The sequence below is a fragment of the Parasteatoda tepidariorum genome, chromosome 4 (genome assembly GCF_043381705.1).
Source record: "Parasteatoda tepidariorum isolate YZ-2023 chromosome 4, CAS_Ptep_4.0, whole genome shotgun sequence".
In the NCBI taxonomy this organism is placed as follows: domain Eukaryota; kingdom Metazoa; phylum Arthropoda; class Arachnida; order Araneae; family Theridiidae; genus Parasteatoda; species Parasteatoda tepidariorum.
Genome location: NC_092207.1, coordinates 7,362,666 through 7,389,331, shown reverse-complemented (window position 1 = coordinate 7,389,331; position 26,666 = coordinate 7,362,666). Strand labels below are relative to the sequence as shown.

At 30.0% G+C, this 26,666-nt stretch overlaps 2 protein-coding genes across 5 annotated transcripts in view; one reads left to right on the top strand and one right to left on the bottom strand.

Annotated features, from left to right (window-relative positions):
* The window catches only part of LOC107447412 (mucin-2), a 149,335-nt gene that overhangs the window by 53,922 nt on the left and 68,747 nt on the right, over positions 1-26,666 (bottom strand). The gene's annotated exons all lie outside the window — the stretch shown is intronic.
* LOC107447406 (uncharacterized) lies at positions 738-21,963 on the top strand. Its single transcript, XM_043046863.2, has 5 exons — positions 738-1,158; positions 7,953-8,039; positions 13,412-13,547; positions 15,451-15,580; positions 21,786-21,963. The coding sequence occupies exons 1-5, from the start codon at positions 773-775 to the stop codon at positions 21,869-21,871; spliced, it is 825 nt and encodes a 274-aa protein (XP_042902797.1). The 5' UTR covers positions 738-772; the 3' UTR covers positions 21,872-21,963.

Here is a 26,666-nt window from a genome sequence, read left to right as displayed (position 1 = left end):
TCTATTCATAATCTACTTTTCCATTAAAACAAGAACACTGTATAATGTTTCATTCTTTCTTTTTCTTTATATTTCTTCCTCTATTATTATTCAAGTATAAAATATACCAGAAATAAAGTACAAGGAATTCAAAGCCGTATGGAATGATTATTTTTATTTTAGAATTAACTTTGTTCTATTCATAATCTACTTTTCCATTAAAACAAGAACACTGTATAACGTTTCATTCTTTCTTTTTCTTTATATTTCTTCTTCTGTCATTATTCAAGTTTAAAATATACCAGAAATAAAGTACAAGGAATTCAAAGCCGTATAGAATGATTATTTTTTTTTTTTAGAATTAACTTTGTTCTATTCATAATCTACTTTTCCACTAAAACAAGAACACTGTATAATGTTTCATTCTTTCCTTTTCTTTATATTTCTTCCTCTATTATTATTCAAGTTTAAAATTTACCAGAAATAAAGTACAAGGAATTAATTCAACGCCGTATGGAATGATTGCTTTTAGAATTATCTTTGTTCCATTCATAATTCACAATTTTCCAATGAAGAAAGAAAAGTCGGATAAAAAATAAATTTATGAAAAAGGGAGTGATAACAAAAATAAATAAAGATATTTGGACTCTCATAAAGGATACAGAAAAGCAGGACTGGACTTATTCAATTCAAGTTGGAAAAGAAAAACCTCTTTCTGTATTTAAAGAGAAAACATAGTTTCTCAGGTGGCGCTAGATGAAGACAATAGAGGTGATCACTTTCGAAACCGGCAATGGAATGGGACGGTAAGGAACCGGAAGAGCTCTTCCGAAACATCGTTCTAAAGTCTCAGAAACTCGGAGTCACACCAGTTGATCTATCAAAATTAGACTCTTTTCGGAAACTTACCGAGAAAGATCGTTGGTGGAATAAGACTTGGTTTCGTGTTCTAACCATAATCGTTTTGTTTCTATCCATTATCGTTCCTTATGGGAGCTTTCAATCGGTCGTCAGGCTCTTCTGGCTGTCTGGAGATCGTTTGCAAGATGACATGTGCATATTTCGAATGCCATCGGAAATTCAAAACTTATTCATGCCACCTGTGGATTGTTCTACATGCCGAAACATGACTGAAGTAGAAAGAGTGAGTCATATCACCCCGGATGAATTTGAAAAAAGGTTTGTCTTAATTTTCAATGGGCATTCATTCAATTATGTTATCCGAAATTTTCGATTTTCATTTTCGTACATTTTTGAATTTTTGTTCATTAGCTTTCCAAAGCTCCTAAAATTTTTATTCTCTGATCTTTAGAAATGCAGTTACAGTTGTTTAACAGCATGCCAATAGACGTTTTTTGCCAAGTTCATACTCTAAATGCATTTTTTAAATAAACATTGTTTTTGAAAAAAAAATTTCACGTTGCATATTATTAAAAATATTTACAGATTATTTTTTCAAACTTTGCATGCAAATTTAGTATAACCGTAGCTATGTTTAGAACTGTAAGCTAAGGTCTAAATATAGATTTATTATTGTCATGCCCTAGAAAAAGATAATTACCGATGTTGTGCCTATCTAAACGGCTTATGTTGATTGTCAAATCGCAAAAATAATTTAATTAAGGGCAGATGATAATTATTATAATATTAATAATTATTGTATTAATAATTACAATATAATTATTAAATATAATTATTACAATTATTAAATATAATTATTAAAATTAATGCAATATAATATTTTACTGCAAAAATGGATTTTACGGTACCGCTTCGGCAAAGTAACGGTATTTTATGCTGCAATTAGATCCGGAATTTTCTACAGTGTAAAAGGGATAGATAAATTTTTATCTATCCTTTGGAAAATTTTAAATTATTTCAAATTGATTCATATATTGGTTCTATTGTTGAATAGACTATATTTATTAGTATGATACGAAAAATTATTGTATAAGAATTATATTTATGATATTAATAATTATAACTAGTGGACTGCGCTCCCTGCTCGCTAACGCTCGCCAACCCCCGAAAATTGCTACGCAATCTTATATGGTTTGCATCGCTCGCTACTAACTTAGATACATTGCAAATGCACAAAATTCTAAGAATTCAAAACAATCATTCAAATCCATATAACAACTTTTTTTTTTAAAAAAAAATTACATCTTTTTAGTAAATACTAAGTCATTAAAATAAATTTGAATTCAAATAAATGACATGTAATTCGTTAAACATATTAGAAATGTGCTATAGTATAAAATCTTAAGATAAAATTTCTAAAACTAATATCTGTTAAAAAAGGTTAAAATTTTGGCTATAATTAAGTCTATTAAAAACTGAAATAAGTGAATTGCAATGGAAAAATCTGCATAAACAAAACATTGAATTTCGGAAGAAATCTCATTTGGTGAGAATGCTCTCTCTTGTCAAAAAATACAAAATAAATTGACCTCAAATAAAACTCAAAGGACTTCGAATCAAATAATTAAGGAAACTACTATCACGTTTAATATAAAAGGAAGATTTATTAACTAAACAATAAAATTACAGATTCGCAGTTCCAAGAAACAAATCTCACACTCACTCAAAAAAACAATTTATATTCTAATTAGTCACCATAGCAACCACAAAACTCATCTCGTTACCATCTATAAATTGATGTATAATAAATAAATTGTTTAACAAAAAATACGATGCACATAAGCACATAATATTTCACACTCTGGTTATTTCAGTTTTCTTTTTTAAAAACGCTATATGTTGAGCCACCTCATCTAGATTTGGCATGTGACATTTTTAGTGGCAATCATTGGTCGATTTTCTAGCGTTACCATTCGGGGAGTTGTAATGAGGCTTTTTTTTGTCGCCGTGTAAGAGAAATATATATATATATATAGATAATATTAATTATAATAATATTAATTACACTATCATAATAATTAACAAAAAAATTGGTCTCTCCAAAGATCAATTTTAAAGTATACGGAATTTTAAAAGAAGACAAGTTTACTTATTTTAATTGATTACGTTTAATTCAGTATTTTAATTAGATCTAAATAATTTCGTATAATTAACTGCCTTTTAGTAAAATTATTTGTAAAACTTCTATAGTTTCACTTTCAATTTTCTGACAGCAACCATTTGCTTTAATCTAATCCTTTTAACCAACCTATCTGAAGACATCTTCATGAATTATTATTGTGATGTTCAACTATAATTATTTTTTAATTAATTACAATTCTCATTACGATCTTTTAGTATTGACTTTTTATTATTAATAAAGATTCTTTATACAATGAAGCTTCTCTAAAATTTTCTGGCCCCACGTGTTATTATTTTCATTTGTGAATATGACTGGTAATTGCAATTATTATTTTAATGAATGAAAATTCACATTACAATTTGGGGCTATGTTCCTAAAATTAACTATTTAGTATTGTTGTATATTGGATTCATTACCATATTTAAACTTGGGGTGTTAATTAATTTTCAACTTTTAAATGCCCCTGCTTAGAACCATCGCGGCTGTAATCCTCGTCAGTAAGGAAGAATTTAGAAAGATCTATTTGACTAATCATCTGATAAAATAGATAAATAAATAAATAAAAATAACGAAACGACTGTTGCTATCCGAAATAATGCAGAACAGTCAGAACCAGGATAGAAGAGAGATCTTTTTTCTACTTCTTTTCATGAATATTGCCCCTCTTTTCCACTTCACGATCATCTACAAGAATTTTTAAAAGGAGAAAACGCCCCTTTCGTGATTTAAGTTACATTTAGTTGAAGTGTCTAATCCTTTCATCGAAAGGCTTTATAAGATAAAAATAAAACGCTCCAAACTATCCTCAGTGAATAAACAAGAACTTGATGCACAACTTTTTTCCATGTAAAAGAAGAGCTCGCTTTTACGTACGGAGATTTTCGGTCTTAAAACAAATGAATTATTGGGCGTACAGAGCTAAGCTCATAAATTGTAATTTTGAGATCATCAAATCATCAATGCTAAGTTCAATTTTAAAAAAAAAGAGAAAAAATGTATACATATATTGAATCTTTGTTATGTTTGGTTATTCCATGCAATAATAGAATAAAATTTTGTAAGCCTAGCTTTAACATTTATGGAGTTGCAAACATTTTTGAATCGTATTTGGTAACTAATGAAAAAAAATCTAATTTGAATAAATTTAAAAAGTTTCAAGCTATTTCTTAGTAATTTCTGAAAAGTTTGAAAGATAGCTTTGAAGGAAAAGGGGTTTTCCGAAAATATCATTATGTATCATAAGTCGAAATTAAATAGCAAATAATACCTTACTAGAATCGTCCGTACACCAATATGACCTGGTATAAGAAAAGAAAACATACTTTTATGGGAATCGTCCCCCATAAAAGTATGCAGAACGTCATTTTTAATAAAACTTGTTTAATGATACAAAGTAAAAAAACTCTTAACATTCAAAGCTTTCATTAAAAAAGTACAAAAACTGGAAGCTTTTTAAATTTTCAAGATATTCAAGTAAAAATGTTAGTTAGAAAATGCAATTCCAAGCACAAAAAAAATGTAAATTTCTTTTTTTCTCATGAAAAAAATTTAGATGAAATCTATAAAAGAACTATTTAAAACGCTCATATCTAACACAAGTTTTAAGACATTTTGAAATGATAATTTTGCTATTAATTAAAAATTACTGCAATTTTTTTCTTCATTTTATTAATGATTTTTAAAATTATATGAAAAAAGAAATTTTATGAGAGAAAGGAAACTAGTTTTTCAAAAAAATGTCCGTAGCTTCATAAACATTTAAACTAAGAGTTACAAATTTTAAGTAATTATTATACATAATAACTAAATTAACGATGCCAGCTCCTTTTTTAAAATTGTTTTAATATACTCTCTTATTTTTAACCTTCTTTTTCATTGGATAGAATCATTTCTAAACAATCATCCACGGGCAATGTAGAATTTTATTGAAGGACTATTTAAAAGAAGAAAAAAAAACACAATTGGAAATATGCTTAAAGTAATGCAAAAAATTTTGAATAATGGTTAAATATTTGAAAGCCCCTCTAAAAATGTGGTTTATTTGCTCCGTATAACATTCCTGAACCCAATCACTGAATCCTAATTTTTGATGCAAATATCTCAGAAAATTGTAATTCCATTTTGATTTGATATACTGTGAATGACCAGTTGCTGACTTCCGGTGAATGTTGACAATCACAGAGTCACTTTGATAAATGCCAGAAATATATACAAGGTCTAGTTAACCGACGCAGCCCGTCAGGCATTTGCTCGGTACTCTGAACGCTGATGTTTCTCCGAATCTATCTTCAACAGATATTAAAATATCGAATACATATAATAATATCAACGAATAAACTAATATCAAATCGGATATAGCAAATAATTCGGACATTCACCAAAGCGATTGTGTGATTGTTGACATTCACCGGTGAAAGTCGACATTCTCTTGACTTCGGTCATTCACTGTAGTATGTACACAGGTTAAAAAATCTAATCAGATTTCACGGGCTATGGAAAGAACGTACTTAAAATTACGCATACGTACTAATACGAGAGTATCGTAATGAGATCAATACGTTGCCTTACGGAAAAAAAGATGAAATATTTTACTGGTCTTTAGAATCCGGTTGAGACGCATTCATCTAACTCATTTTAGTTGCTTAGCAAATAAATAAAAAATTAAATAATAACATAGAAAATAAGGAAATTATTCAGATAAATAAATAAATAAGCGAAGCGAAAAGAAAAAAAAATTTTTTTTCGAACACCGTCGGAGATTTAAAACCGTGCCCAGCTTAAGAAAAATAAGAAAAAAGCTAAAGGAACATGCTTAAAAGATCCAACTTAGTTTTATGTAACTAAAATCAACTTTTTTAACGTGTTTAAAAATAAAAACATGCCCTTAAAAATAGTAAATATTGTGAACGAAGTGTCATTGTCAGTGAACGAAATTAATGGGGGGGGGAAACATAATATAGATATAGGCGTCTACAAGTTTTTCTAAATACAAAACTACTAATTTCCTTTTTTTATTCTGCTATGTGAATAAAATGTCAGCATCAGTCGGCCCGGAAGTAGAATCAGGAATGGATTGGGTGTGCCTTTTGCACGACTTGAGAAAAAATGAAGACTGGATTTTAAAAAGAACAATCCTGTTTGAGATGCCCTTTTTAAAATACGTGTTCGGGAAGCATGAATTCTATTTGTTAAGATATATCAAGTGTTTGTACGCAGCAGAGTTGAGAAAAAATGCAATCGATTACACGTAATCATGATTGCGACCTATCATAATTTCTATTACAGCTGTAATCGTGATAACAACGATCAATTACTTTTAATTTCGATAACAACTTTAATTGCAGCTGTAATCGTGATAACAATAATCAATTACTTTTAATTGCGATAACAACTTTAATTGCAGCTGTAATCGTGATAACAACAATCAATTACTTTTAATTGCGATAACAACTTTAATTGCAGCTGTAATCGTGATAACAACAATCAATTACTTTTAATTGCGATAACAACTTTAATTGCAGCTGTAATCGTGATAACAACAATCAATTACTTTTAATTGCGATAACAACTTTAATTGCAGCTGTAATCGTGATAACAACAATCAATTACTTTTAATTGCGATAACAACTTTAATTGCAGCTGTAATCGTGATAACAACAATCAATTACTTTTAATTGCGATAACAACTTTAATTGCAGCTGTAATCGTGATAACAACAATCAATTACTTTTAATTGCGATAACAACTTTAATTGCAGCTGTAATCGTGATAACAACAATCAATTACTTTTAATTGCGATAACAACTTTAATTGCAGCTGTAATCGTGATAACAACAATCAATTACTTTTAATTGCGATAACAACTTTAATTGCAGCTGTAATCGTGATAACAACAATCAATTACTTTTAATTGCGATAACAACTTTAATTGCAGCTGTAATCGTGATAACAACAATCAATTACTTTTAATTGCGATAACAACTTTAATTGCAGCTGTAATCGTGATAACAACAATCAATTACTTTTAATTGCGATAACAACTTTAATTGCAGCTGTAATCGTGATAACAACAATCAATTACTTTTAATTGCGATAACAACTTTAATTGCAGCTGTAATCGTGATAACAACAATCAATTACTTTTAATTGCGATAACAACTTTAATTGCAGCTGTAATCGTGATAACAACAATCAATTACTTTTAATTGCGATAACAACTTTAATTGCAGCTGTAATCGTGATAACAACAATCAATTACTTTTAATTGCGATAACAACTTTAATTGCAGCTGTAATCGTGATAACAACAATCAATTACTTTTAATTGCGATAACAACTTTAATTGCAGCTGTAATCGTGATAACAACAATCAATTACTTTTAATTGCGATAACAACTTTAATTGCAGCTGTAATCGTGATAACAACAATCAATTACTTTTAATTGCGATAACAACTTTAATTGCAGCTGTAATCGTGATAACAACAATCAATTACTTTTAATTGCGATAACAACTTTAATTGCAGCTGTAATCGTGATAACAACAATCAATTACTTTTAATTGCGATAACAACTTTAATTGCAGCTGTAATCGTGATAACAACAATCAATTACTTTTAATTGCGATAACAACTTTAATTGCAGCTGTAATCGTGATAACAACAATCAATTACTTTTAATTGCGATAACAACTTTAATTGCAGCTGTAATCGTGATAACAACAATCAATTACTTTTAATTGCGATAACAACTTTAATTGCAGCTGTAATCGTGATAACAACAATCAATTACTTTTAATTGCGATAACAACTTTAATTGCAGCTGTAATCGTGATAACAACAATCAATTACTTTTAATTGCGATAACAACTTTAATTGCAGCTGTAATCGTGATAACAACAATCAATTACTTTTAATTGCGATAACAACTTTAATTGNCTTATAGGACAGAATTTGTGAGTTTATACGAAGCTCTCTCCATGTCACCACAAAGGGCAAGTCAGCCATGGTACATAGGATGGTAGGCTTCATTTATTTACGTTCTTATTTTCTTTCTTTTTACATAAATTTCTAAATAAAGTAGAAAATAAAGTTCTAAATAAAGTTGAAAAGTAACATTCAGTCATGGAAAAATTATTCGACGCACTATAAGATTCCATGTAAAATATTAGTTATCAGGGGATACAATACAGCTTGCTTGTTTTTACGTGACTGAAACCGGTTTGTACTTCTTTACGTTTGTGTAATCAATTGATTAAATGAGACGATATATAATGCAAATTCGACAATTGGATAAATTAGACAATATATATTATTTAAATATAGAATATTTATTATATCAGGTAATACTATATTATATAATGATCAGGTGATACTATGCAAATGAATATTAGACGCACTATAGTGTTTTTATTATATGTGTATGCACTATAGTGTTTAGTGTTATTACATGTTTTGCACGAATTTATATATAAACATGCATGTAATGGGTTTTTATTCAGGATATTTTTTATATACTTCCTATTTGTATTTATTTTTTACGTATTGCATTACAATGTTTACCCATTGGAACGTAAACAAGTGCAAACTGGTTTCAGTTGCGTAAAAACAATAAAACTGTATAGTATCACGTGATAATTAAGATTTTACATAGAATCTTATAGTGCGAATCTTATCCTTAGATAAAGGTATTATATTGAAAATTATGCTACACTGAAATTTCATAATTGGGTATAATATGAAAAAAAACACAACTACTTCGATTTAGTAGGAACAACATATGACGCAATGCTAAACGAATGGAATTTAGTTGTTGTTTATTTAGTTATTGTTATTAGTAGTTGTTGTTATTTGTTTTAGTTGTTGTTGTTTATTTAGTTGTATTTAGTTTCAATAACTTTTCTTTATAATGCAATAAAATCTGGCGAGCAGCTATTTAAACGATCGAACACTTCGTTTGTTTATTTGTGGCTTGAAGTTAAGCTCGCAGAAAATGCCGTTCATGGGTTAAATTTAGTAGGAACAACACAACCTGTGACGTAGGCTATAGTATACCCAATTCAATAGAAAATTAAAATGATGACTTGGAAACAATGTTCTCGCTGTTGCTTAACCCTTTACTCACGGTATACCATGTTGTACCATCACGTGTGGTTCATATTTTGTACTAGCCGTAAGCAAAAGATTAAGTCAGAATTACCCCGTATTGCCTTTTTTGCATCCCACATTTGAACTATTAAAAATGTATGCTCATAGCATTTCAGGTTTGGGTTTATATCATTTTGCTTGTCTATAAGGAGACAAGATTAAGAAGATATTTCTTCCTTTTTTTCTCTCTTTTTTTATTTCTTGTTTCAAACAAATAATTATTTATTTATTGTTTTTAGAATTGCTTACAGAGCAATAACAAATTATTGTAGATTAGTCGCAGACAACAAAATTCCATAATTCTTGGAAGTTAAAGGGGGAAAAAAATTATATTAAACGGATTATTTCGAAGATTTAAAAAAAACCACCACTTATATACTCAACCGTGAGATCGTAATCCGTACTATATGAAATCTTAATAATCACGGGTCAATCGTAATAGTTGGCACCTCTGATCTCTAGGTTGCACAACCGTTGGTACCTCTGATCTCTAGGTTGCAACCGTTCTTCTGATGTAAGTATTGGTCAAGTCAATTCCAATTTCCAGGGCCGGGATAGCCTGGTCGGTAGGGCGCTGGGCCCATATCCAAGAGGTCGTGGGTTCGATCCTCGCCGGCCGAAGACTCCCCGTGTAGTAAATGGTGACTGATGCACGTTAAATCTGTCGAGTCTCAAAGTCCTCCATGTTCCCACAACAAATCAATACCTCTGGGGGTACTGATCCAGGAGTTTCCTTGTCTTCTGGATTGGTTCAAAATTACAAGGCTACGGAGTTGAACATTAGTAGTCGTAAACCCATGAAATTGGGTCGGCTGTTCAACGACGGTTATAAAATAAAATAAAATTCCAATTTCCAGATTAAGGCCAACCCTCCTATTTACAGGTTCAATTATTCAAACTTTGTTGAAAAGGCAGATATTTGGCAAAATAATTTTGATTAAAAACTTAAAAACCAAAAAATGAATGAGTATACCTCGAACCATTAAGATCGCAAGACTCCTCCACGCAGACGGATAATGGGTTAGATTCCTCTTGCCGTCAGTTTAACCGTAAGTGGTTTTCGTCTCCATGTAACTCAAATGAGCTTTAGTGCCATCAAAAAAGTCCTCCACGCAGGCAAAATTTTCCAATATTTGATCCAGGAGTTACCTTGTCTTCTGAGTTCGGTCTAAAAGGACAAGACTACGGAGTTAAACATTGGTAGTCGTAAACCCGAAATCGGGTCGGCTGTTCAACGGTGGCTATAAATAAAAATAAAATAGTCACGCATTTGAAAACCATAACGAAAACCATGAACAAAATAATAAGAAAAAGTTAGAAATAAAGATCCCTTTTTCTACTGTCTATCTGTAGTTCATAGTCAGGTTTATTTTCTACATCATCTCAGGTAATTTTACAATTTATTAATTAACACTATAAATTAATTTTTATTTTATTAATTAACCCCTAAACTTAACAATTATCTTGGGTTGAGTCTACTCGGCCCTAATTATCTCGAACTTTTCAGTTAAAGAGTTCTTATTTTTATTTTGTTCTTTATTTTCATATTAATAATTTTTATATTATTAATTAATGAAACAAAAATTACTTCTGTGTCAAACAATTAATGTTTTCAACATAAAAAAAAAACGCTTATACAAATTTTTCTCCTCATTTCTCCAGGGATTTGGCGACATTTAGAAATTCTATTCCTTCCTTTACATATTATTCTTCAGGATAATCCGTGTCTTATCAGTTGGCGACCATCCCCTGTTTGCTCTTACACGGCTCTTTGTTATACGTCCGGTTGTGTACATTATCTTCTGAAACGGCCTGTTTTTAATCGTTCTCACATATCAGCCCATTTCAAAATGTTGTTTATTCGAAACAAAAATATTGACACTCAGAAGTCATTTAGGGAACATCATTTTCACCCAATAATATTGAATCTTAATCGTTTTTGTGTATTCAATTATTCTGCACTTCATATGTTTCCGTTAAAATGTGAAATCCGTTATTTCATAGCATAACTAGGCATTTCATGAAATAACTAGTACAAGTCAGTTAAAGTATATAAAATTATTGAGTTCTGGGATTTAATTAGATATTCTATAGAATAACGATTACTTGATCGTTAAAGTATGAAATACGGCACTCGAAAATTCCTTTGCAATAAATCGTATGCTTCATTCCGTTGCTCTTGACATGGAATTTAGGCGGAGTATGTATGTTAGCGTTTTATATTTTGGATTATAAACAAATATTTTTGTGAAGAAAATAAATAAATTTAAACAGGGTGCGTAGCTAGATTTTTCAGCAAAAAATAAGCTCCTTTAAAGTACTTTTTAAGCCCTCAAAAAATATTTTTAATCACTTTTCAAAAAAGAAAAATCATAATTAGGATCTGTGTAGTAATTAAAAAAAAATTTTCTCCATCGTTTAAAGTTCTTAATTTATAAACATAAAATCAATAAAATTCAAAAGCATTTTCAAAAACTTTACGTTATCAGGATAAAATAACTAGTTTCTGATAAATATTGCAGTAAAAATCATGCATCTTTTGTAATTTAAAACGACAATCGACTAGGCTGAGAAAAAATTTCTTATTAAAAGATGGAAAATTAAGCATTTTTTATAAACTCCGAATAAAAAAAAACCCTTTAAAGGCTTTTAAAAAAAGTAACTCAAAAATAAGCACCTTTAAGCATTTTTTAAAAACGCTACGCACCCTGTTTGAATAATACACAACCAATAATAAACCACAATAATTAATAAAACTATTTAAAAAATAAATAAAACACAACCCAGATATCAAAATACAGGTATAAAATCTTATTTTAAAAGACTTTTTTAATGAAAATTATCAGGATTAACATTACGCGCAAATGAAAACCACGAAAACGTTTTAATAACAGCCTAGTTGAACGATAACAGACAATAATGGGATTTCTACTTTTCAGTGATTCTTTTTATTTTCCAATTTTTTTGTACTTTATATGAAATGTAGTGCTTTGGGCAGCTTAGTTTTTCTTATGAAAATGTTCTTTATTTAATTTTAAGTTTTTTTGTAAGTACTTAAATTGTGTGTGTGTGTCTTTTTTTATTATTTTTTATTTAAAACATTTGAATTTCAGAATGATATAAAGTATCAATTTTTAAGAACATATCAGTAACATGTTAGAAGTAGTTTTAAATTAAAAATTATAAATCTTTAAAAAATTTGGGAAAAAAATGTGTTTAATATGCGTGTAAATTTGCGAATTTTGGATTTTTCTGGCACAGAGACAAAGGGGGAACGTTTTTAATGATTAAAATTTATAAGAATCAAATAAAAGAGAACAAATTAAATGCAGCAGCTATGAAGAAGCAATTATATTCAATGAAGTTTTGTTTAGACAAATTGATCACTAAAGGGCTTAGTACAAACTTTGTGACTAGACCAGTGATGTCAAGTTCACCGTGCGACCCGTTTGGTACAGTAATAGATCTTTGTATCCATGATGTGTACGTTTCATTTTCTTCCTTTTAGACGTAAATGTAGTTATTAATATGATCAATAATAAATTATGTCATCTGTTTTTCCTAATTATTTACCAATTAATCATCCGCAATCGGAATAAAATGTATTTTTCGAGAGATTTTAGCTATTAATGATCAATTAATTTATAAAATAACTTTGAAATCGTTTATTTTTCACTTTAGCAGTCTATTATTAGTTATTTCATAGAATGACTAGTTATTTTGTAGAATATTTAGGTCAAGTAAGAAATTTTTCTTCTATTATATACATTTACTGACTTGTCTACTTATTTCCTGAAATACAACGTTACTCTATGAAATAACTGAATTATACACTTTAACGGTAACATATATTTAAACTAAATCCATATTCTAATTTAATTTAAATTTTAAAAACATATTTTAAATTGAATACGAAAGATAGAAGGCGTATCACTTCCATAAACTTCTATCACCTTCTAACTTAGTTCGTTTAAGTCAGGCGGAAAAAAATTATTTTCTCCCTTTGAGTCTACGAAAAAAGTTCAGTTTTCAAATTATATTCTTCTTCTTTTCATTTATTTTCTTATCTTTCTCTCTCTTAATTTTAAGATAATGCATTGATTAAAAAAAAATTTTTTTAATTATTTTACTACTTTTGTAAAATTTGATTTTTGTTCGTTTTATTACGACTCAAAATCACTTAATTATATGACTAATTGTTTTAATAATTTACAAAATTAAAAACAGAATGAAAATCTGTTTCAGGAGTAACTGTGACAGTGATGTGGGGAATGTATTGAGGAAGCACTACCATAAACCCTATTTCCTTCCCCTTCAATCAGAGAGCACAAATATCGATTGGATATTTATGGGAACACCAGGATATGGAGCACACATGCACGTGAGTCTCTCTCTAGATCAGTGTTCCTTAACCTTTCCGATATAATGGACCCCTTTTAAAAAATTTTAAGAAGTCACGGACCACCAGGGGTTCATGAACCACAGGTTAAGAAACCCTGCTCTAGATTATCAGTTAATAAAACGCAGTCTACCTATATTATTCATTTCCATTGTTACGATTTTAATTTTCATTATTAGAGAGATTACGCACATTTATGTTAGCTTCCATACGTAAGGGCTTCGAGTAATTGAGCATGCGACAGTTCTTGAGAAATCCGCATGCACCCGTTAAAAAATATCTAACTTACGGAAATGAAACAAAAGACTTTGGAAAAATCCGTAAATTAAAAATGCTAGCGTAGTGGAACATCATTTAAACTTTGATCAATCAAAATCAAAACAAACATTTATAACGGAAGTAGACTATTTCTTTAAAACTGTGGCAAACGATTTAAGATGCTTTGCTCGACGTAAAACAACGGATCTGTGAGCAGAAAAATTGAGTAGATTATAGATTTTGATGAATTCAGCGATAAAGAATGTAGCCTATTACTATTATTATTAATGTTTAAAAAAATATTATCGAACTTCTATTGATTATTTAATTTTTTTAACTAAATTATAGTTAAAAGAAATATAATTTATAATTGTGAAATAGCAAAAATGTATCTAATTTCTTATGGAACTAGCGCAATTAGACAATCATAATATATTAAACAAAAACCATTAAAATTATTTTTTTATTGAATAAACCCAGGATCACGGGATTCACATTTCTAAGCGCCATCAATACATTTCTTCAAATTCGCATTACATGTCTATGTTTTTAGTTCGAAACGGAAAAATACGTTTTACTGCTATAAACTGTCCGCTTGCAGCTTTGCCTTTGATGCCAGTGGCAGTAACCATATCCGTAAACCATATCCTCCCTCTGGCAGTAATATTAGATTTTTTTCTTCTTTTTTTACCTGAAGTAGGCTGCATGCATCGTTCTTACTTGAAAGAGATTAGAAAAAACACATGGCAATGTAGGGAATTCCAGAAAACGATTCTTCGCATTATGAAACATTATTGTATGAAACACCATACAATGGCCCTTAACTTAAAAATATCATCCGTGTTGGGAATAACGGACAAGTGTATACCAGAAAATAGCTCCATGCTTTACCGGAGAAATGTAGACCGTCTGCGGGTCCATTCGATTATTATTAATATCCGATGATTATGAACAAAAACCAACTTCAGCTGTTAAAAGTAGCATAGAGAAAGCATTGTCATCTCATTGCCCGGTATTCTCTACACTGATATATTTTTTTTTAAAAGTTTAGTTGCATAGCTCTGATAATTTTCCTGTACCTAGAATTATCCAATCTACGCAAATTACATCATTTGAAGATGAAATTTGAAATCACTCCTACCAAAAAAGCAACGCATTCCATTTTTAGTGATCAATTTTGGGTCAGTTGATTCTAATCCCTCTTTGCTCCTTTCCAGCTTAAACCATTTGAGAAGTTGGAAAACGATTTATCTCAATAAAACATGAATATGCGACACTTAAGGTGCATAGTTTTTTACTTTATTGTTTCATATGAATTCTAAACATAAATGCTAAGGGCGGTCATTACGATACACCCTTTACAAATCAGCCATACTTAACAACAAAATAATGCTATCTGTCTCAAATTTTATCAAGCATAAAAAGAGAAAAGAACGCTTGATATGTGTATACAATTTATAATTTAAATTTTGTAAATATCGTAGTTCACTATATTATGAATTACATAATTCATAATAGTATAATAATAATGTACACTATATTCAAATTGCGTTTTTTATGAATATAAAAATATCTTATCGTCGTCTTTTTGTTGTTGTCCTAAGCATAATAATATTTATTTTAACAGATCGATCACGTGGACAATCCCTCGTGGCAGGCACAAATCCAGGGAAGTAAACTTTGGACACTGGAACCTGTTCCTGAATGTTATACTGAATGCAGAACAATTGAAGTCCTTGTGAATGCCGGTGAAGTTAGTAAGTATTCCTACACAGAAAAATCACCCCCTTTCTTTTATCCGATAGTTTAAACGAACAATTTAGCCCGCCGAAAACTCTCCGTTGTAGTAAATGCAGACTGGTGCACGTTAAATCTGTCGGGTCACAAAATTCCCCATGTTCCCATAACGAATCATTACCTCTATGGGATATTGAATTGGAGATTGATCATTCTCTTATTCTGGTCAAAATTACGATCTGTAGACGAATGAATGGGCTCGCCCTATAAACGGGTGTATGTGTATGGCAGAAGTCGAATTCTTGGCCATAGATAGCGCCACTGGAAAAAAAGAAACAATCGCACCTCTTCTGCCATAACGGCAGACGACAACAACAACAAACGAATAATTTAACTTCGACCACCTACGAAAAAAAATTTTGACATTATCATCCAGTCTAAGAAACTATCCACCTTTTGCTTTTAATTATAATTTTTCTAGTAATTTTATGTTAAATTATTTTGGGAATTGAAGAAAAATAATTATTTAACTTATTATCTAAAATTAATTTCATTATTCATACTTCTTTTTTTTTTTTTTTTTTTTTNTTTTTTTTTTTTTTTTTTTTTTTTGGTTGACAGGTAGGTGAGTTTTTCAAAATTTTACCCTACTGTTGAGAATTGGCCGTAAACTTGCACTTAAATAACAGCGCTTATAGATTCTGTGTTTATAACTAAACTCGATAAAAAAATTTTTTTATCAAAATAACGAATGCATCAGAGGAAATAGCTTTCCAGTGTTCTCTTGACCCCACGCAAACCTTTATGGCTCACATTTATATTATTTTTTATCGATAATCACAGAAGTTATTACCAAATACCCACAAATTATGGAAAGATTGATTTTCATCAACATACTTATCATGGCCTGATAAAGGGTTGACGAGTTATTTGATGCCAAAATTTTGAGCTAAAAAATTTTGTCATATTTCAAACGACTATTTTCCACACATAAAAAGCTTATCCTAACCCCCCTGAGTTCAAATTTTCGTTCCTCGTCTTCTTAGCAATAGTTTGAACATTTTTTCCTTGTCTAAAAAAATATTCGTGGCTATATTTTTTTTTATTGTGGAGCAAAATATTTTTTTTATTGTCGATACAAAAATATTTTATATTCCTTAGATTCTTCAGAATTTTTTTTTTTTGGAATATTAACCTCTTGAGACCTAATATACTAGATAACGTTTGATTGGAAATATTATCACTTACAAAAATAATATTTTAAGATTTTTTTTTTTTCATTTTATTAATCTTTACGAATCGATTGTAAAAACATAATTGGATTTACCCTAGTAGTTCGGAGTCTTCAATGGCAATGAAAAATTTTAAGAAAAGTAAGAAATTCGACTGAAATTTCTTTTTTTATTGACATATCATTATGTAAGTCTAGTGAATTTTGTTTCACGATCAAAATGTGAATGAAAAAAAAAATCTAATACAATATTTGTTTAATAAGTAAAAAAAAAAGATTTTTTTTTTTTTTGCTCCATAAATGAGTTCTCTATAGCAACATATTTCTAAGTAAAAATCATATTTTATGGAATTGCTCAGGTTGTCATCCCCTTCTAAAATAGAAAGCAACCCGAAATTCAATAAAACTGTTTAATCCTTTTTATTTTAGCTAATTACTATTTAAAAGCAAGTTTGTTGTTGGTTTTTTTCTAGGCGTCAGGCAGGTTGGATATTTAAATTTTTTTTGTTTTTGCTAACATTTTCTGGGCTTCATGTAATTTTTGTTAACATTTTCTGGGTTTTATGTACTTCTCTTTATAGGAAGTTCACTATTGCTAGTACCTTTGCAGTTCACTATTGCTACAAGTAACTTTTGACGGCAAAAGTTTAAGAAAATAGGCTTTTTTACAAAGATTTTTGAATGTTTATTGATGCAAAGATCCACTGAAAATATTTATGCCTTAATAGTTTATTAGGAAGTAGAAAAACATAACGGTCAATGCCGTAATTCACTCGTTTTACGAAAACATGTAAATCGATGCGTTTTTTCTCAAAATTTCAGAGGATTTTTAGCTATAACTCCCCAAAAACTTAGATTCTCAGAAGTAAAAAAACAGTACGTGGAGTCCCTCCGCGCGGACGAAGTGAAATTTCGTAATGTGGAAATGAAAATAGGAAGGGGTAGAAATTGATTTTTAGTGAAATCATATTGTTTCTTTAAGACAAACTTTATTAAAATTGCTTACAATTCACAATTGATCGCATCTTTTAATTATCATTTTCGAGTGGAGANATGGTTATTTGTAATAGAATGCATCGCTAAACCAATGCATTGGAGTGGGCTGGATGTAGAAAATTTATGTTTTGAACCAATAGATGGCGTTGCCTACTCTTTTCTTTTTGGTTATTCTAATGTTTATTTTTTGTTTTGTTGTTATTAAAGAACATGAATCCTAACCCCTCTGTCGCTTTTTTATACCTATGTTGGCCTCATCTTGATCACACGCAAACCTTTATTGCTCACATTTATGTAAACATGGCCTCCCTTCATTTTTTAAATCTATATTTACTAAAATTATTAGCATATACCCACAAATTATAGGTGGAAAAACTGATTTCGATAAACATGCTTATCCTAGCCTGAAAAAAGGTTAACGAGTACCTTGATGCTGAAATTTTGAGTTGAAAAATTTTATCATATTTCAAACGATTATTTTCCACTTGTAAAAAGCTTATCATCCCCACTCTTGAGTTCAAACTCTCGTTCCTCGTCTTCTCAGTAATAATTTGAAGAAAAAAAAATTTTTTTGTCTAAAAAAAATATTAGTGGCTATATTTTCTTTTAATTGTGGAGCTGCTTCATCGATACAAAAATATTTTATATTCCTTAGATTCTTTAGGAATTTTTTTTTTCTATTTCAATGAAATATTAACCTCTTGAAACCTAATATACTAGATAACATTTGAGTGGAAATATTATCACTTACAAAAATAACATTAAGATTTTTTTTCTCATTTTGTACACTTTTATGAAGTGATTGTAAAAATATAATTAGATTTACTCTAGTAGGTTGGGGTCTTCAATGGCAATGAAATATTTTCAGAAATGTAAGAAATACGACTCAAGTTTCTTGTTTTTTTTAAATCGGTATTACATTATATAAGTCTAGTGAATTTTATTTCACGACCAAAATACGAATGAGAAAAAAATCTAATACAATTTTTGTTTACTAAGTAAAAAATGCTTTAAAAAATATTTTGCTTCATAAATTATTTCTCCCAAACAACATATTTCTAAGTAAAAATCATACCTTATGCTATTGCTCAGGATGTCATCCCCTTCTAAAATAGAAAGCAACCCGAAATTCAACAAAACTGCTTAATCTTTTTTATTTTAGTTAATTACCATTTAAAAGCAAGCTTTTTTATTCCCTAGGTGTTAGGCAGGTTAGACATTTAACATTTTTTGATCTTGTTAACATTTTCTGGGCTTCATGTTAAAACTATTAGACACGTAATTTTTACTTATTTATTATTTATTTATCATTTCTTCTTTTGCGAAAAAATATTTTTTTCTCAAAATTTGGAGGGGGGGGTCAAAGCTGAAGTCCCTCTAGAATTTTAAGAAAAACACATAAATTTGCATGTGGCAATACTTTTTGTAAGGTGAAATTAATATTTGTGTACAGAAATACAGTTATGTACTTCTTTGAATACCTTTTATGCTCATAGTAAACTAAATAGTTCCCTATCGATTGCGAAAAAAATTACATTGGGATCAATATCTCACTCGCCTGGATAGCAGTTTTAAACGCTTAAATATGTACGTCAGAATTAGCACTCTTTCTATTTAAAACTTAATAACTTCTTAGTTATTAAATATATTGAGTTATTCTGTGTAATTTCATTTGATTCAGGTAAAAAAATTTCACCGGCAACATAATATCATTTGCCACAACGAGTAAGTTATACCTCTTTCTCTTCAATAAATTCTAGATAGAGCTCACCTCGGCGTTAAGTTCAGGGTACTTATCACATTTTGTAAAATAATTTACAGCTTTCTGATAGCTTTTTCTGTATTCAATTACTCGCGTCTCAGGGCCATATTATATTAAAGTTGAATTAGCAACCACAGATCTGGGAATTGATTTTGCCTTACTATTCTTCAAGCTTCTTTTTTCCAGCAAATTTCACATTTGTCTGGTTTTGGTGAATTTAGTTAAACACCTTGAAAAGTGCGCAAAATTTTAGTTTCTCGGTATTTTAAGGTGAAATTTAAGATCTCGCCAAATGTACAGTGCTCAAAATTTAAATAAAAACAGACCGCCTTGAATAACTTTTGCTCTAATGACCGGATCTTCACGTTCTAGAACACAATTTTAATGATTTCAGGGGATTACCAACAAATATGCAGACGATGCTTTAAATTACGAAATCAGACAGAAAAAATTTATTTCTCTGAATAAACATAAAATTTTTTCGGCGAATTCGGATATCTGCCCCCGAAATATAGGGGGCAGCCGAAATCTGGAAAATAGTTGCCCCGTAGTTTTGTCAGGAGAGCGGTCCGAAGTTTGGACCCCTTAAATGTTAATCTTATTTTTTGTGTATTTCGCCATATCTCTAGAACTGTTTGAGCTGATTGAAAAATGTTTGCACAAAACTATAAATTAGTTTATCTAAAGTTAATTCCATGCAAAATATAACTTTACGTAAATATTTAGCATTTTCATTATTTAATTTAATAATAGTAGGAAAATGTTTGAAGTTTTAGGTATATAGTTTTTTTCATCATTTTAAAGAAAGTAATTTTAAATACAAAATTTGAACGAAACGGGTCAAACAGTTATTGAGAAATCGAATTCTAAAAAAGCCATATTTTAAAAATACAATTTCTCAAGAACTATTCCACGAATATCGCTCAAACGTTCTATTTTGACAGGTAAAATGTCAAAATAATGTTCTTTAAAATGATGTAAAAAATTATACCTTACAATTCAAAATTTTTCGGCTATTATTAAATAAAAGAATGCAAAAATAAGAAAGATTTACTGAAAGCGATATTTAGCATGGAATTATCTTTATTATATACGAATTCTATAGTTATATGTAAAAAAAAAAAATTCAATTCGCTTAAAAAGTCCTAGATATAGCAAAATACGTAAAAATTAAAAATAGCATTAAAGGGTCCAAACTTTGGACCGCTATCCCAACCAAACTATTGGGATCATATTTCCCAGATTGAGGTTACTCTTTTTTTCTGGAAGTCAGAAATCTAAATCGGTGGAAAAAAAGGTATGCTTATTCAGAGAAAGTACATTTTTGTGTCTGATTACGTAACTTTAAATATCGTCTGCATTTATTAGCTAGCATATTTGAACTCACCCCCTTGAACTATCAAGATTGAGTTCTAGAACGTAAAACTCCGTTCATAAGATCAAAAGTTATTCATTGTGTCCGTTTTTTATTTTGCACACTGTACGTCCCGAAATATGTTGGCTTTTTTAGGGACTGCCCTTTATATACTTTTGCGGTTGATTGTTGGTGCAAGTAACTTTTGACGGTTAAAGTTTAAGAAAATAGTCTTTGTACAGAGATTTTTGAATGTTCCACTTGCATTGATCCACTGAAATGCAAAGAAAATATTTGTGCCTTAAAAGTAGAATTACATGATACAACGGTCAGCGCCGTGATTCACTCGTTTTACAAAAACATGTAAATCGATCTGTTTTTTCTCAAAATTCCAGAGAATTTTCAACTCCCTAAAATTCTCAAAAGTAAAAACGCTAATCGTTTTGCATAAAATCCTGAAAATTTCAACAAAATAAAAAATTTAAGACTAACTGAAATTCTCCCACATGCTGTCGACGAAATAAATATGAAAGCGCAATTTATTCGAATCCATTAATATTTCGGGGATATTTCGTATCGTGATCTGTCGCGCCAACTACAATCACCAAGGTGCCAAATAGATTTTAAACTTGCAGATTTTTCTTTAAAAAAACATGTAGATATTTGCCCTGGGGTGGCTACGAGTTGTACCTTCCGAGCTGGTCCCTTTCTGTGATGTTTTTTTTTTTTTTTCTTCTTAGTTTCTCGCTGGCCGCTGCCCGGAAGTTGTCGAAACTTGGCGATTATTCTGCCACAGATCAAGATACAAAAATCTCCCCAATATTTCCAGCTCTTTATTTTATTTATTAAAACCTAATTAAACATTGGAGGTTTTCCTTTCAGTTGTTCTGGACACGAACCGCTGGTACCACAAAACGCTAACAGTTGGCGAACATCTCAGCATTACAATTGGATCAGAATACGATTGAAAGCATTGTATCTCTATTTTGTGGACACATTTTGCACAACCATTTTGGATTCCTCTGTTTCTTTAGTTTTAATAAAGGAAATGATAAATCTTGTCAACTTTTTTTTATCATAGAACTGCATGCAGAACATGGTGACAAACTACCTCAAATGGAAAGCGATTGATTGAACACTTAAAGGTGAAGCTTTCATTTGACGTCGTCTGTTTAATGATGGGTGACTTCAGTAGATACTGTTAAAACCACTTTTGTTCTAAAACACGGCTACATCTTATAGACAATTAGTTCAATATTTCAACAACAACAACAAAAAAAAAAATTTAAAATTTTTAAGATAAATTTCATTTACTAAAATTTGTATAAATTACTATATGAGTTATTACCAGATTAAAAACCTTCGTTCACTTCAAAAATATATAAATAGCCAATGTTTCAAGCACTTCAAAAATAGGCACCCATCTTCAAGATTTTCAAGAAGAAACAAAAGTGGTTTGAAATAATAAACGTAAATTTGCCAACGAAAAATTAAAAATTAAATTGAGAAACAAAACTAGGAAAACCACAATAGCCGAGAGAAAGAAAAATGAAAAATAGAAAGAAAAAAAAGTACAGTAACAGAGTGATGCAAATCAGAGTAAAATGTATTTCCACCCACTATAGAGAGTAGCGAAGAACTAATGTCTTTATACAAGGGAATCAGCATTCATATGAATAAAACAAAATTCAATAGAGAAATGGTACTAATTATCATCTAGGATTAAAACAAAAGCTCGCTAAGCTATTTTTGACGCCAATGATGCTTAATTAACTTTAGAAAAATGTACTAAAACTGAAATAAAAAAAAACTATATATTAAATAGTAATAATGTAGAAATGATACTAATTCTTTCATTAGAAAAGTAAAAAGTCACCATGCTATTACAGAAGCCCACGATATTTAATTAATTTGGAAAATAGGTACTAATTAAAATAAAACTAAAAGCTATGTACTCTGAAAAGCAAAATTACTGGGGAAATGTTTCTAATTCGTTTAGGGAAAACATAAAAATGGGCCATGCTACTATTGACGCCAATGATGCTTAATAAATGTTTGTAATGGATGGGTGGTCTAATGTAAACAATAACAAACGTCCTTAAACCGGAAGAAATTTAGAAAATTTCCGGTGTATCCCTCATCTTATGTTATGACTACGAGGCGATGTGCAAACAAGCCTAATATTCTATGCAGTTTTGTTATTGCAATTTGGGTTCAAATCTAAACATAATTGTACCATTCATGAGAGCTTTCAGAAATGTATTGATTCTCAGAGGTCGTAAGGCCAAAAAAAATTTTGGAAAGTTAATATCTTATGTGAATAATTCTTAAGGTTTGCCATGTTTTGTATTTTATCCCTTATTTGGCTACATTTGAATAAAGTGTCGCCAAAAATCTCTTTAGAAATATCTTTTTAAGTTAGCCTAATTAGAAAATATTCTAATGATTATAATATTAATATGATAATGCTGAAGTTTAAAGGCTGAAAGAAAGAACTCGGTACATGTGAAATACTGCAAAAGATATGATGCAATAATATGATGGCGCGTTTTTTCAATCTGCGGCGCAAAAATATATCGGAAGCAGTAACCCGGAAGTCTTGAAGCAATTTTACCACTAGCGCCACCACCCTTAGCTTTACACGATCACCCATCCATAATGTATGGAACTTAATAATAATAACAAAAGTATGATATATGAAGTATGATAATAATATATGAAACATAATAATAATAACAGGATACTTAATAATCACAAAATATAAAAATAAAAGCACAAATGGAGTTAGAAACGTAAATAGAGGCATTTTGTTTTATGGAGCGTTCTTACTGCAGTATTGAAGCACGTTTGATTTGTTTGTTATCAAGGATTGCCCCTAAAATGGATGTGAGCAGGGTAATAATATTATAATGGATATTTTAAAGACGTTTATAATTAATAAAGTTGATATTTAACTATGCAATTTTAATAATTTATGAAAATCAGCATTTATTTAAAAAAGAGAGACATGATTTGCCCATTTTGCACAGAATTTTAGCCACAGATTTGCCCGAATCGGATTTGCACACGGTAAAAATGTAAATTAACAAAGAAGTTTTTAGTAAATTTATAAATAATAGCATACAATTCACTCAATGATTTTATATAGAATTTAATTACTTTAGTTGGGTATCCGTTGTTTTTTATCAAATTTTGAAAGAGTTTGTCGATTTGGTTTTTGGATAAATAAACATTACTAGATAGTAATTGTATTCATTTGATTAAAAATGGTATTTAAATAAATATTTTTAGACATTGTACAATTCTTGTCGCATATTCTGCTCTAGTGGTTATATCGTTTCTTCGGGTAACCTCAGGTCACTGGGGTGATACTCTGTGGCGAATAAAATCATCACCAAAAAGACATAAAAAATAATTCAACCCTAGAACAGAACAACAGAACGTCTTTTACAGTGTGGCTGCGTGCTCATAAACAAAAGTTAATAAAGTTTCGTTTTCATCCAAGAATGTGATGTTTTCTTTTTAAGAGAAAAATGCTTATTTGATTAAATCCTTGGACAATCTAACATGGATAATCAAATAATTGGAATCAAATAAAGGAGCTTATAAGCTGTCTATGTAGTAAGCACTCAAGCCAGCATGCGTAGGTGTAACAGTTAATAAATAAATAAACTTGAAACGTCAGCAAAATTCTCTATGTGACCATTCTCACTAAATACAAAAAATCGGGGATGGGAATGAGAACCTGGATGTCTAAACTTGCAGCCTACGAACGCGCAAAGCTACTATGGTGGAAGATTTTTCAGTGTGCCAATTTAAGTGGTGATGATGGAATCAGGGTGTTGAAGTTTGTATAGTATATGGGACTAGTTGAATATAGTGATGAAAACAGAAGAAGATGAAAATAACACTTGAAAATGAAAACCGGATCATATAAAGATTTTATTTAATATATTTGCAGAGCTCGAGGTACCAAATATAAATATTATCCATAAGAATTTCAGTTGAATCAATTTTGCATAATAATATTAATAAGAACAGGCCGTGGGAAACAAATCCCCCACGACCTGCCTAATCAAACGCCTAATTAAAAAGTATGTGCAATTTATTCCCATCGGATACAGAAGCATGGATAGGAGATCCAAAATTGGCGATTTATTAAATTATGAGTAAAATTATATAGTTTATAACCACTTTTTTCGACTACGGAATGGTACCGAGGACCATTCCGTAGTCGAAAAAAGTATCATCAGGCGATTAGCTTCTGAAATTGTAATTAGTTGTTGATTGTCACTAGTCTTTCCAAGAATTTGCAGGTTTTCGTGTTTATTGATAATTAATCCAAGCCCTTTAGGGGCTATCGTGCTTGTGACGAAGCAGATTCCAGGTCGATGAATGGTGAACCTGCAGACCTTAAGAACTTCCAATGGCAGGTACTTTCTGCTGATGATTTTACTATCATAAAACATCTTTGTAATATACCTGTTCATCTAATACCTTAAGCTATTTCGTGTACAAAACAAATAAATAATGAAATGCTCTTTATTATCATTTATCAGTGGACTCATTTTTCTGCTATATAATGAATGCAAGCTTTTAAGAAGAGTATGTATAGAACAGAACACTAAAACTGACGCTTTGCGCAGCAGTGCTTCTCGACTGTGGCGTAACTACCATTGCAAATATTGAATGCCAAATCACGTCCAGGTCACTATTGTAAGGAGAATTAATTACCGACTATGTCAACCTTCATCTATCAAAAGGTACCTCTCGATAGAATCAATATAAGATGTCTTATGTTAATAATAAACTCCCCCTCAATGGTGACCTGTGAACGTGATATGAAATTGCCAACATTGATGGATGGTCTACATTAAAAACAGTTGATTTGCTTTAAAATATACTGCTCGAAGAAATAAAAAAAAAACCGGTGACGTAAATAAAGTCTCCCGGTCAGTAAACAATATGGATAAAAAAAAAAAGAAATAATGAGCAAAATGCTATAAACTAAACAAAAAAAAATGAAGAAAAAAATACAATGGGCAAAAATGATATAAATAAATAAACAGCAGGTATCAACTAGTGGTATTCGTTCATCGAGCTCTATCACAGATAAAATTCCGGAAAGGGAGTAATGTGGCGTAACTACCACTATAAATATTGAATACCAATTCACTAGTATATAAGACATGTTAACTTGATTCGATCTTGAGGTATCTTTTGATAGATGAAGGTTAACATAGTCTAAAATTAAATCCCCTTCACGACTTAACAAGCAGTTTCAGTTGTGTCCTTTTTCTTAAAACACTAATTTTGATCTGAGTTTCTTTTCTTAAACAAGTATTTTGAGCTATGTCCAATTTCTAAAAACTTATTTTGAGCTTTCTCCAGAATAAAAATTTCATTGACAAGAAATATTATCCTTACTTTTTAAAATCCCATCGGTGATTACGTAAAAATCTTGAAAGAAGGTTTTCGCACAATACTTTCGCAGGAACTTAGAAAACATACCAAAACAAGTTTTCATGTTAGTTTATTTGCTTTCCCTAGAATAAATTTTCCAATTTAGATTAGTTTTTTTTTTATCATTTATTGTATTTGCCTTATTTTATTTCCTTGGAAAAACCTTGGACAAAGATTTCAGCTTTCTATTTCTGTATACCTTATCATGACAACCAACAAAAATACAAAAACAAGCTCTACCTCTTGATTATTTTTTAACCTAAGCAACAATATTATTTATAAAAAAAGCATTAAAAATTG